The 13,701-nt window shown below is 41.8% G+C and overlaps 2 protein-coding genes across 3 annotated transcripts in view; one reads left to right on the plus strand and one right to left on the minus strand.

Annotated features, from left to right (window-relative positions):
- BDH1 (3-hydroxybutyrate dehydrogenase 1) overlaps positions 1–300 on the minus strand; it is a 34,208-nt gene extending 33,908 nt beyond the window's left edge. Inside the window, exon 1 of one of the 2 annotated variants that reach the window (XM_033958299.1) lies at positions 147–300. The gene's annotated coding sequence lies outside the window, so the exon portion shown is untranslated. The other variant, XM_033958300.1, reaches the window with a different exon arrangement.
- On the plus strand, positions 127–13,040 carry LOC117366658 (D-beta-hydroxybutyrate dehydrogenase, mitochondrial-like). Its single transcript, XM_033958301.1, has 5 exons — positions 127–455; positions 4,160–4,270; positions 8,276–8,417; positions 8,859–9,011; positions 12,383–13,040. The coding sequence occupies exons 1-5, from the start codon at positions 237–239 to the stop codon at positions 12,850–12,852; spliced, it is 1,095 nt and encodes a 364-aa protein (XP_033814192.1). The 5' UTR covers positions 127–236; the 3' UTR covers positions 12,853–13,040.
- Positions 13,041–13,701: the final 661 nt, after the last annotated feature.

Raw genomic sequence — 13,701 nt, forward strand, 5'->3', positions numbered from 1 at the left:
CGGCGCGGCGGCAAGTCTCCTCAGCCCTTGCACGCGCCTAGACAACGCCGGTTCCGGGGGTGGGAAGAGTCCCTGCCAAGTTCCCCCCCCCCCGTGTACCGGTTCCGCTGCGCTGCACCTGTCTGCGGCTCCGGCATGAAACTCACCTCGCTTCACCGAGCCCTCAGAATTTCCAGCCGGAAGTGACGTCCCTCCCCGCCCCCCTCACACCCACTTCCGCCGCCTCGCAGAGAGCCATGGCCGGCTGGACGCCGTCGCTAGGCGGGAAGGCGCTGCTGGTGCTCTTGTCGCTGCTCCTCACCTTGCTCCTGGGCGTGGGGCTGCCCGAGGGCTTGACTTGGCTCGCCGGGCTTTTGGGGTTGGCCGAGACGTCGGTCCCCCGCGCCGTCGTCCTGCTCTACTTGGCCTGGGTCCTGGGCGTAGCCGTGCCCGCTCTGCCCAGGGGCACCGTGCCTGTGAGTATGGGGCGAGGGCAAGCCTAGGAGCCAGTGAAGCAACTCCTTGATCATTTTTGAGAACTTTTGGCAATTCTAAGAATGTGCACCGAAGGTAACACACACACTTATAGCAAAAGTGCTTTTCCACTCGGGTCCAGGTACCGGTGAAAGTGAGCGAAGCCGCGTTAGCGGTTTAACGCGCGCTAGCCGCTACCGTTTCAAGGTTTATTAAATATTTGATGAATCGCTATATCTTTATACAAAGCGATGTACATAATAATAAGATAATTTAAGTTAAAAAACATACAATATATATAAACATTAGAAGTCAGACAAGACAAACAACAATTGGAAGGAAAGGAGGGGCAAAGTTACATCTGTTATATTAAGAAAAACAATTAAGGGAAAAAATCGAGGAGCAGGGGGATTCTTAAAAACGGAATTCCTAAAATAAAATAAAATTTAAATATTAAAAGCCTCTTTAAAAAGGAATGTTTTCAGGGATTTTTTGAAGGAAGAAATGTCTGTTTCAATTTTTATGTATTGGGGCAATGAATTCCGCCATTGGGGACCCACTATGGAGAACATATCTGGTCTTCGAGTGCCTATTATTTTTAAAGAGGGAACAACTAATAGATTTTGAGAAGATGATCTAAGTGCACGTGTAGAACAATGGGGAATTAACATTTTTGATATGCACTGAGGTTCCTTATATATCAAAGTTTTAAATATAAGTAGTAAGACCTTAAACTGTATGCGCTGGCTAGTAGGAAGCCAATGAGCGTCAATGAAAAATGGAGTTACATGATCGAATTTCCTTGCATCACAGATTAATTTAATAGCAGTGTTTTGAATGATTTGCAATCGTCGTTTTTCTTTTTGAGTGATATTGAGCAACAAAGAATTACAATAGTCTAATTTCACTATTACTAGTGAATGAATTAATATATTGCGAGATTTGGGTTCAAGGAATTTGGATATAGATCGAATCAAGCATAATTTATGGAAACAGACTTTAACTATGTTGTTAATATGCTCTTTAAATTCTAATTTTTCATCAATTATAACTCCTAAGATTCTCTTGAGCAGGCGGTAGTTTTTCGGCTAGTGCTTGCTAAAAATGTGCGTGCGATAAAGCCGCTAACACAGCTTCGTAAAAGGAGTCCTAAGTGACACACAAGAGATTCTACCAAAAAACCTCAGCCTACATAGCATCCAAGCTACGCCAATACACCCCTAACCGCTCCCTCCCCTCCAAAGCAGAACAAAGACTCAGCATTCCTGCAGGGAGATCCCTCTGAATGAATATGGCCTACAAACGATCCTACAGCCATTTCCTACCTCAGCTATGGAACCGACTACCCACACAGACCAGGTCGCTAGACTCGCTAATGACCTTCCGCAGAGCAGTAAAGACATTCCTCTTCCGCCAATCGGGCCATTAAAAACTGCCTCCTCAATAGACTTCTCCTCGTACTCTTCGCTATGACCAGTCTGGTCTCTAGAATAAGCTCTGTTAATGTCTACTGTAACCTATTTGTTGTCATGACTAGTCTGTTTTCAAACGATTGTGAATGTCTGCTTCTAACCCATTCTGAGCTTCTGGGAGACCGGGATAGAAATCGAAATAAATAAGGGCTACGCGCCAAGAATTAACGCCAGTTCAATGCTGGCGTTAGCGTCTAGCGCGCGCAACAATGCAGCGCGCTCTAATCGTATGCTAAAACCGCTAGCACAGCTTAGTAAAAGGAGCCCTAAGTGCTATTCTGTAATCACAAGATTAACTGGCATAGCTGTAAATGTAAGGGAGCGTCTACACAGGCAGGACATGCTGCTGTTCTCTTTAGCTACATGGGTAAATGGCATCAGGTGCCTGTATCTCTACCACATTTACCTGGCTGCAGTTATGATCAGGTCTAAGGCTTTGGACATTGTGGGAGATATACAAACCGGGAAGAACATTAAGATCAGAGAGAGAGATGAAATTAACAGCAGTAAGGGAAGTAGGAGTGCCATATGCGACCTCAAAAAAGAAAATTTGAGAACTTGCGGCAGTCTATCAAGGAGCGGTGCAGGGCCGGCAGCACGAAAAGCTTGCTCCTGTGTACCGGCCCGGGTGCGCCACTGGCTACTACCTTTACAAAGGATTTGCAGCGCGTGATACATGCTGGACCACCAGGGAACAGGTACGCGAGGGAGGGTGGTAATTATTAGTGTCGGCTGGGGCAGGAGACGGGAGGGATCCCTCCTGTCCCAGCCTAAGGCAGGCCTGCAAGAAGTCGGAGGGTTTCGGGTGGTCACTGGGGGATGACCCGAATATAAACCAGGACTCCCATTTTTGGGCTAATTTTTTGAACGAAAAATTCCAGTTTATATTCTAGTATATATTGTAGTTAAATATTATCTTATATGTGAGAAATGAATGCCTATGTATTGGAGAATATGGCTTATGAGAGCCTACACTGTCCCAAATGAATGAATAACAATCATAAAATAAAATAAAAATAGGTTCTGTCTAATTAAAGTGCAAAGTGTATTGATAAGGTGTATTAAATAGGTGGAGGTTATATGTTAGAGCAGAGGTGGGGAGCCATGGTCGTTGAGGACTGCAACCCACTTGGATTTTCAAGATTTCCACAGTGAATATGCATTAGATCACTGGTTTCCAACCCTGTCCTGGAGGACCACCAGCCAGTCGGGCTTTTGGGGTAGCCCTAATGAATATGCAAGAAAGAGGTTTGCATATAATTGAGGTGACAGACATTCAAATCTGCCCCATGCATATTCATTAGGCTATCCTGAAAATCTGACTGGCTGGTGGCCCTCCAGGACAGGGTTGGGAACCACTGCATTAAGTCTATTTGTATACATTTGGAAGCAGTGCATGAAGGTCAATCTTATACATATTCATTGTGGAAATCTTGAAAACCTGACTGGGTTGTCCCTTGAGGACTGTTGTCGACTATCCCTTTTAGAGGGTATCACGTCAAATAGAGTAAAAGTATTACAGGAAACAGAATTCACAATTGAATCTTTATGGACAGAAATTCCCTAGGTCAGGGGTAGGCAATTCCGGTCCTCGAGAGCTGGAGCCAGGTCAGGTTTTCAGGATCTCCACCATGAATATGTATGAGATGGATTTGCATGCACTGCCTCCTTGAGATGCAAATCTATTTATTGTGGATATCATAAAAACCTGACCTGGCTCTGGCTCTGGCTCTCGAGGTCCGGAATTGCCTACCCCTGCCCTAGGTGATTGGGATATACTATCATCCACCTGGCCAAAAAAAAGATCTCAAGAAATGTTTGAGAATATGTACATGGTTGTATCAGAGACTTAGCAAACCCAGAGTCTGCACCAGGATAAATGGACCAACTTGGATCTCTGCAAATCTTGCATTACTCTGCTACAGCTAATCTGAACACTGCCATTAACATAGCAACATAATAGATGATGGCTGTTAAAAACCTGTACAGTCCATCTAGTCTGTCCAACAAGATAAACTCTCAGCAATGTGCCATTATTTATAAGCTCAGATTTTACAAATAAGTATGGTAATTTTGTTAAAATGTTTTAGATAGGGAATGTATTTAGATAGTCCCTCTCTCTGTTACTCTGTAAGTGATAAATGGATTTTTAAAAGTGGTCCTGTAACTACGAATAATTAATGCTGATGTATACAGGATGGAAATTCTACTAATTCTTGTGTTTCACTCCTCAGGTGGAAGGCAAGCATGTACTGATTACAGGCTGTGACACCGGATTTGGCTTTGCTTTGGCTAAGCATCTGCATGCCATTGGATTCACAGTCTTTGCCGGTTGCCTGTTAAAGGTGATTATTAAATTAATGGTTTCCATTGGGAAGGTTACAGTAGGAATCATCTCTTTATAATTTAGAGCAGTGGTCCCCAACCCTGTCCTGGAGGACTACAAGTCAGTTGGGTTTTCAGGATAGCCTCAATGAATGTGCATGAAAGAAATTTGCATGTAATGAAGATGATATGAGAACAGATCTATGCCATGCATATTCATTAGGGCTATCCCCAGGACAGGTTTGGGGACTACAAATTTAGAATACACACGGAGAGTCCGTTTATAAACCATGTTGGCGTGTAAAATGCTATATTTATGCAAATACACGAGTTCTTATAAGATTGGATCACATCTAAGAGTGCATGCTTGTACAGTAGACATGCGCAGGGGAAGAGTTTGGGTAGAGTCATGATTTGCTTGTTATGTATTATAAAATATAAACGATTGCGCCTATCCTATACCATAAAGTGAGCAATAATTATGTGTTTGTAGGTAAATTTTATCTTAAACAGCCTTTAGGATTTTTATGAAATGGGGTGAATCTACGGTTTTCAGGTACGAGAAAGCAATTTAACTAGGTCTGGAGTTTGACAAAATTCATTTTGGTGGATTTTTTTGATGTTCCTGCAGCTTATTGGTCAGACATTCCTAATAAAACTTAAAAGCTTAGCCAGCCAATAGGCTGCAGGGAAAACCAGGCCTGAAGAATGCTAAGGCATTGTCTCTGAAGCTCCCTCTGCAGCCCATTGGTCAGATAGTGCCAAAGAAGCTTAAAGGCAGTGTCTCTGTAGCTACTGCTCCTGCCTCCCTATACAGCCCATTAGTCAGCCATTGCTAAGGAAGCTTAGGCTGCAGGGAAAACCAGGACTGAAGGTTGATAAGGCACCGATTCTATGAGAGGCTGAAGGAAGAGATATGGAATGTAAAGGGGAAGTTGATGAAAGCTGGAGGAGGCATGGAAAGTGATACAAAGATAACTGCAGCCCATTGATCAGACAGTCCTAAGGAAGCTTAGCGTGATGATCTTCACCGCCTACTCGAGCGTGTAGGCCGAGCCCTCACAGTTACTGGTCGCTCACTACCTAACTGAGGGTGTAGGCTGAATCTTCACAGATAGTCACTCTGCTCCCACCTCCCCCTGTAGCCCATTGGTCAGACATTCCTAAGGAAGCGTAGCAACCCAATAGGCTGCAGGGAAAAGCAGGACTAAAGGTTGATAGCTACTGCTCCTGCCTACCCCAGCAGCCCTACTGTTCAGAAATTTCCTAAAGAAGCTTAGCTAGCCAATACGCTGCAGGGAAAACCAAAGCTGAACGTTGATATCTCATAACCTATTGGTCCCGTCTCCTCTGCAGCTTATTGGTTGGCTAAGGAAGAAGAGCTGCAGGTGTAGGTAAGGGGAAGAGAGGTATACTCTTCCTATCAATTAGTTTGAATGTTTTAAGAGACAGCATTAGCAAAAACCACACTGTCACTCAGATTAAATGACTGATTTTGTGGTATTATTCATCCAGTGCCCACAAATGATTCATTAGCTCTAGTTTATAAATAGGAACAGTCATAAAATCTCTGTTGTTAGATAAAATCTCTTTAGGTACCCTGTCATCTGGTTTCATATGACTAGAAAATTTGATATTATCATGAGATCACATTAATGAATAACAACTATATTACTAGTAATTTAAATTTAATGGTTTTCTCACTTCAGTTTCCTCATCAGAAATTAAAAGACTTTGTTCCATGTCATAGCAAAACTGTCACTTTTGGTTCAGGCATATGAGTTCAGCGGGGGTTATGGATTTTGGACCTTCATGTCTGCCTATATATTCTTCTAAAGATAAATACTTTTCTGTGCTTTTGCTGATTAAATATCTTCTCTTTGTAATTTTGTTTTTCTCGTTCCTATCCATGGTGTGGCATTGAGTAATTATTAGTCTGTAAACCACCTGGAAGACATTTGCATAAATGGTTTATATTTACTATATGCTTAATATAAAATACAGTTGGGTAGCTTGGGAAAATCGTTTAGATTGTATGGAGTTGCACAGTTGAAAACAGAAAATGATGGCAGATAAAAAGGCCAAATGGCCCATCCAGTCTGCCTGTCTCTGTCATCCACTATCTCTTCCTCCCCCTAAGACTGGGGTGTCAAAGTCCCTCCTCGAGGGCCGCAATCCAGTCGGATTTTCAGGATTTCCCCAATGAATATGCATGAGATCTATTTGCATGCACTGCTTTCATTGTGTGCTAACAGATCTCATGTATATTCATTGGGGAAATCCTGAAAACCCGACTGGATTGCGGCCCTCGAGGAGGGACTTTGACACTCCTGCCCTAAGAGATCCCACATGCCTATCACATACTTTCTTGAATTCAGTCACAGTCCTTGTTTCCACCACCTTCACCGGGAATTCATTCTGCACATCTACCACCGTTTCCGTAAAGAAGTATTTCCTTAAGATTAATTTTGAGTCCATCTACCTTTAACTTTTATTGTACGCTTTGTACAGTGAACATATTCAGCATGTGTAACTCTTATTGGCAACCATTGTGGACAGAAGTTCTATAAGTAACGCTGCTAATCTGATATTACCTAACAGCAGAGGTGTGCGCCAGATCTGTTCTAGAATATTAGCATAAGTCTGCAGAATAAGAAAGAACTGCGCCTAATTTAGGCTTCAGAATTTACACCGGGTTTAGGTTGCTGTAAATCCTTGTGCCCAGCTCTGAGCATTATTTATTGAATCGCACTTAGTGCTAAGTTATATAGGAATCCAAATTTGGGCGCCGTATATAGTATTGAGTCGATCGTATACGGTGCTGAATACACCTAGTATTTCTAGAAATGATTAGTAGTACAGGTACGAGATCTTTTATCTGAAATTTCGAAAAGCTCAGTAAACCAAAATTTGATGCAAAACGGAAATAGTCAATTTCTCTAACGTGACACACACTGAAACTGGTGCAGGTTCTTCTCCTGTACTCTGTGCAATTCAAGTCAGAGGGTTGTGAAAAAAAGGCAGAGAGAGCTGCAGATTCCACTCAGGGTGGCAACTTTATGGTGTTATGGTCTGTCTTTTTCTGACAATATTAGCATTCCAAAAAGCTCCAAAAACAAAAATATGCCTGGACCCAAGTAGAGAGCTGCACAGGAACGAAGTTGACCGGAATCCTATGGGTTCTCCCTTTGGGTCGCGGGGATCCCGTGGGGACCCCCCTTGTGGTCTCGGGGATCCCGTGGGGTTGGTGGCAGCTTGAGCCGAGAGGCTAGTCTTCTTTTCCTGCCTGCAGCATGCCCTTGTGGCTGGTGGGAATCCCAAAGCACCGCCAATAGAAGACCTCCTCTAGAGATGGCCAGAACTCCCCTCCACCAAGCACAGCAGTCGCTGGCAGCATCCATGAGCCACTGAGGTGCCAGCATCTGTGACTCAGGGACGCGATTGCTGCCTGCCAGCTTGGCAAAAGGGATCCTCGGCCAACTGCAGAGGAAGTCCTCAGCTGACAGCTTAAGGGTCCTCATCGCCTGAGTATTTATATTTACATTAGAGGCTCTGTTAGAAACCCATTTATAAAGTATGTATTCTTCCCAATTAATATTTCCAAATTAATAAAGTGTCTTTGCTTGTTTGTAAATAGGTCTCTACCAAAGCCTTTAATTCAGTAGCATAATTAATGAAATGACTACTTCTGAAGTTTATAGGGACGGGTATGGATGGATTTGATTCCAGCGGTGATGGATTTGACTCCTAGCAGGGACGGACGGGGATGGGTTTGACTCCTGCTGGGGACAGGTTTGACTCTACTGGGGATGGGTGGGGATGGGTTTGATTTCTGTCCCCCATGCAACTCTCTAGTCCCAAGGACTTCAGATAAAGGCTCTCGTACCTGTAGTAGTATTCTAAAATATTCAAACCAATCACTTCTTACTTTGTCTGTAGAAATATAATTTGATATTTAACATTGGTTCTGAAGAAAAGAGAACGGATAAGGGTTTTCTAAGTAAATAAGTTTAATTTTGTCACAGGATAAAGGTGGTGATGGATCCACAGAGCTGCAAAGCATGCAGTCAGATCGCATGAACGTGTTTCAGCTAAATGTGACCAGTGACGAGGAAGTGGCCCAGGCTGTAGAGTTTGTGAAGAAGAATCTGCAAGACCCCCAGAGAGGTAGACGGGATTATATTATGCTTCAGGTGACCCTGTGTTTTTTCTTCAGCATGTCGTATGCTTTATAGGGTTCATAGACAATTGCGCGCAAGACAATCACGTGCGGACAAAATCGCGCAGCTGAATTGTCATGGCGCTGAGTTATCTTGCGCGAAATTGTCTTGCGCTGAGTTGTCGCTGCGCTCAATTGACTTACGCTCAAATGTCTTACGCTGGATTGTCTTTGCGCTTACTTGTTTTGTGCTGAATTGTCTTAGCGCTGATTTTGTCTGTGCGCAATTGTCTTGCGCGTTTTTGACCTGTCACCATTTCAGCCTGTTCAGTTTAATTTCTAGTGCACTGCATAGACATGAGAGGCTTTAGCTGCTGTCAATACATTTGTAATATATTTCTTCTGAGGAACGGTTGTTTTACATGTGTCTTTTGCTGTGATTCTTATAGGTCTCTGGGGGGTGGTGAATAACGCTGGAGTCTCAGGATTTGGAGACATAGAATTTGCAAGCTTGGACAGTTACAAAGAAATGGCAGATGTTAACTTGTGGGGAACCGTGAGAGTGACAAAAGCCTTTTTGCCTCTGATTCGCAGAGCAAAAGGTATGCGAAAGACAAAGCGCAGTGATATTTCTTTGCATTAAGGAAAAATGTAATTGAGAATCAATTTTGACAGATCAGAAGAAGAAGGGGTTGCATTCGAAAGCTAATCATAATCTACTTTAACCCACTCTTACTAAACCGTGATCATGGTTATTAGTACAGATAGCCACGTTGCTCTGGACATTCATAGGAACTGTATGAGCGTCGGGAGCAGCGCGGAGCATTCAGCGCGGCTCCCTGTGCTAATAAGCGCTATCGTGGTTTAGTTAAAGAGGGGGTAAGTTAGTCCAATAAAAAAGGTATTATTTTTTCCTTTATGTTTTTGTTTTTGTTTTATTTCTACATTGGGAGAGGAGAATAATAGACTTACCACTTTAAAATGTCATGTGTGTCTATATTTCGCTGAGAGAAGATGCCTTCATTAGGACTCATCTGCTGCTTGGTCTTTAGCCGATACTTCCTCTCTGCAGGCTCCACCAAGGGAAGTCTGCAGATCTTGGGCTGACTGGCACGTTTCAAGCAACCTTAATTTTCATACAGGTGTCATTTTTTCTTCCAAGGATCTGATTTTGTAATTCCTTAACAATTTCAACAAATGTTCATTTTCGTTTATAACATAAATACTTTTTTAACACATCAAGCAACACACTTGTACAAAAAAGCACCACTAATCTTCAAAACTTAAAAAAGATAGTAGTTGATTTCCTAGAATGAAATTTATTTATTAAAGCGCCAGTCCACAACCTGGGGATTTAATAACAGAGGTAGAAACTTAGGGCTCCTTTTACAAAGGTGCAATAGCATTTTTAGCGCACGCACCGGACTAGTGCGAGCTAGCCGAAAAACTACTGCCTGCTCAAGAGGAGGCGGTAGCGGCTAGCGCACGTGGCATTTTGGCAGGCGCTATTCCACGCGTTAAGGCTAACGCACCTTTGTAAAAGGAGCCCTTAAAGAAAAATTATAATCAAGGAAAAAAACAGCATAAACAAATTTTTATATTGATTTTATTTATTAAACTAATACACAAGCATGGATGACTTACTATGCATGAACAATAATTCAATGAATATTTTATTCTACTTTACTCTGAAGTAAAAGGTGTATATTTTATATGGTGACTTTTATTGTAACAAGACACCATCAATGAATAAACCAGACAAAAGTGACGACTTCCCCAAAGCAGATAAGATTATCCTCCCTGCTATAATTCTCTGATTCTGTGCCAGGGCATGCAGGGTTCCATAGCCAATATTATTCAGGGCTCCTTTTACTAAGCCGCGTTAGGGCTTTAATGTGCGGAATAGCACGCGCTAGACCTTAACGCCTGCATTGAGCTGGCGTTAGTTCTAGCCGCGTAGCTTAGTAAAAGGAGCCCTCGGTTTAGAAGTAGTTTGCTAGTGTGCTGCAGTTCAAATAATGAAAATTTTGTAGAGGAAATAAATGTTCTTCTTACTATTTAACTGCTTACAGATAATCAGTTCTCTGAATTTTCATGCAATACCAGCTATGAAGGGATGTTATCAACTTATGCTAAAATAACAAATCTTAACAGTAGCCCAAATTCCCATTTTATGCAATTAAACTGTGTTTAAAAACAACTGTGTTTAAACCAACTTAACAGTACTCATGTTCATAACTGTTCCCTAAATGTTTTTTATTTCCACATTTTGTAATGTGACTACTTGTTTAATCAAAGAGCAGATGAGAGATGGGTTAAGGGACAATCCAAATACATTAAGGAGAAACAGAGGAAGGATGGCAGGCCTATATCTGATTGGAATTGACAAGGAAGAGAAAAGAACTTCATAATTAAAAATGAGAAAAAAAAAGAGGCAGAAATTTTTTCCGCCTTTAGAGAGACAGTGCAAGTGATTACATTACATTACATTACAGATTTCTATTCCGCCATTACCTTTCGGTTCAAAGCGGATTACAAAAAGAGTTATGGATGAGGGTTACAACGTTAGATCAGAGAAGGTTTCCAAGAGAGGGAAAAGTAGGATCTGGGGTTAGGGAGGGGATGGTAAGAGGGGGGGTTATTTTGAAGACCTAATTCAGACAGAAACAAAGCAGTGTTCCAATACATCTATGAGACAAACATAGTTATTTTTATTACATATGATTTTTTGGACCCCGGTTTGTTTACAAAAACTAGACAGTTCTAAGTCTAATAGATGCTGGCATTGTCATATTGATATAGGGACTTTGGATCATCTGTTATATTTTTGTCCATTGATACTTAATTTCTGGAGGTCAATTTGGGGACAAATAAATCTTATTCTTGAATCATCTATTCCCTTAACTTAGGAAGCCACGTTAAGCCTACTTTGGATAAATACAAGTCATCTTTTTTTAATCATGACGGGAATAGCTATCCAACTGGTCACACATAACTGGAACAGCTACGACAGAATAAATTACACATTTTAGTGGGCAAATGTGTGTACCACATATAAATATGAGAGAATGAATGCGGAATGTTTGGGGTTTAGTAATTCATTTAATAAAGTGTGGAGCCCATTGACTACATTTGTTACCTCGCAATAAGGGTCATGTATCTCTCCTTTTCTTAGATTTCCTTACACATCCAGGGTGGGTGAGTGGGGGAGAGAAATGTATTTAGAGGATTAAAATTACTTAATTATAATATTGTAATCACATAATATGTCTTATTGTATTAATAATTGGGAGGAGGGTGGGAGAAAATGATTGTTTTATGTATTACTTGTGTAATGAATAGTGCTTTTTTATGCAGTGTTTATGTTCAATTAATTGTATTGCAGTGTCAAAGTTTGAAAATCAATAAAGATTTTTTTAAAAAAAGAAAGAAACAAAGCAGTGTTTAAAAAGCGGAGGGAGAGTCTGTTCTGAAAAAGCCAAAACTTCATTCTGTTTCCAAACTTCTTTTCAGGCTGCATAAATCTGGTTGTATAAATTGAATCCTGGTGCTATAGGATTTAAAAAGATCAGATATTTCAATCTTGGAATTATATTTCCAAAATTGAAATGCTTTGCTACAGATAATGGCAAATACTTAAAAAAAAAAAAAGCTTCATGGTATTAGGACAAAAGAAGCCTGGTTTTAGAGTGGAGACAGAGGAAGAAAACATTCGGCCTCTTTTACAAAGCCGCACTAGCGGCTGCTCTGTGCTAATGGCCCCAAAGCCCATAGAGAATTAAAGGGCTTTGGGGCTGTTTTTGCGCGGCTTTGTAAAAGAGGCCGATTGTCTGAGGCCAGATGTAACAGAGACTTTCACTGTCTGTATAGCAGCAGTTTCTAGTGCATGTGGACTCTTGCTACTTACTAGTTGGCAAATAATTAGAAAACTCTGCCGACAAAACCATTCACTTTCTTTTTGTTTATTTTGAAGGTCGTGTTGTCAATATGGCAAGTATGCTGGGAAGAATGGCTGTCCCCTCTCGTTCCTGCTATTGCATCTCCAAATATGGAGTGGAAGCTTTCTCCGATTGTCTGAGGCAGGAAATGTACCGATGGGGAGTCAAAGTTGCCGTAATCGAACCTGGTAATTTTGTTGCCGCTACCGGAATCCTAACCAGGGAACGCATTGAAATCCAAGCTGACAAGCTGTGGAAGGAAGCGAGTGAAATTGTCCAGGAAGACTACGGGAAAGACTATTTTACTCGTCGGGTCATTTTAATGAAGTCATTTGTGAACAGTGGACTTAAGGATATGTCTCTAGTTCTTAACGACATCACAGATGCATTAAGTTCAAAATTTCCATATGCTCGCTATAACCCAACAGAAACGTACTGGTGGGTAAGGTTAAATATTATGTCTCACCTTCCTGCTGGGATTGCTGATTGGATTTATATTCACTAAATTAGGGGTGTTCGACTGCAGTCTTGTAGGGCCTCAAACCATCTCCATTTTCAGGATATCATTAAGGAATGCGCAGTGTATTTGCCTACCTGCCTCTATTGCAGGGGTGCCCACACTTTTTGGGCTTGCGAGCTACTTTTAAAATGACCAAGTCAAAATGATCTACCAACAATAAAATTTAAAAAAAACACAACTCACACTGTACGCATAGAAAATGTTAATTATCATTCCTATTCCAGGGTTTTTCAAAGAGGTCAAAGCAGATAACTCTATGCACTATCACCTCAGTAACAATCATACAAAAATAGACAAATATACCCCTCTCCCTTTTTACTAAACCACAATAGCAGTTTTTAGAGCGCAGGGAGCTGCGCTGAATGCCCAGCGCTGCTCTCGACGCTCATAGGCTCCCTGCGCTAAAAAACTCTATTGCGGTTTAGTAAAAGGGGACCTTAGTGTAAAATATAGACAGCATATATAAATTCAGACACATTTTGATCACTAAATTTAAAATAAAATCATTTTTCCTACCTTGTCTGGTGATTTCATGAGTCTCTGGTTGCACTTTCTTCTTCTGACTGTGCATCCAATCTTTCTTCCCTTCTTTTAGCCTGTATGCTTCCTCTCCTCCAGACCTCATTCCCTCCCCCAACTTTTCCTTCCTCTCTCCCTGCCCTTTCTTTCTCTCTGCCTCCCTTTCTTTTTTTTCTGTTTCTCTTCTTTCCTTCTGTCTCCCTGCCTGCCCTTTTTCTTTCTTTCTCCCTGCCCTCCCCCAAGCCACTGCCATCGGGGACTAGGACCTAAACCGCCACCAATAACAGGCCCAAAAGCCGACGTCGCCACTTCGGC

The sequence above is a fragment of the Geotrypetes seraphini genome, chromosome 9 (genome assembly GCF_902459505.1).
Source record: "Geotrypetes seraphini chromosome 9, aGeoSer1.1, whole genome shotgun sequence".
Taxonomy (NCBI): Eukaryota; Metazoa; Chordata; class Amphibia; order Gymnophiona; family Dermophiidae; genus Geotrypetes; species Geotrypetes seraphini.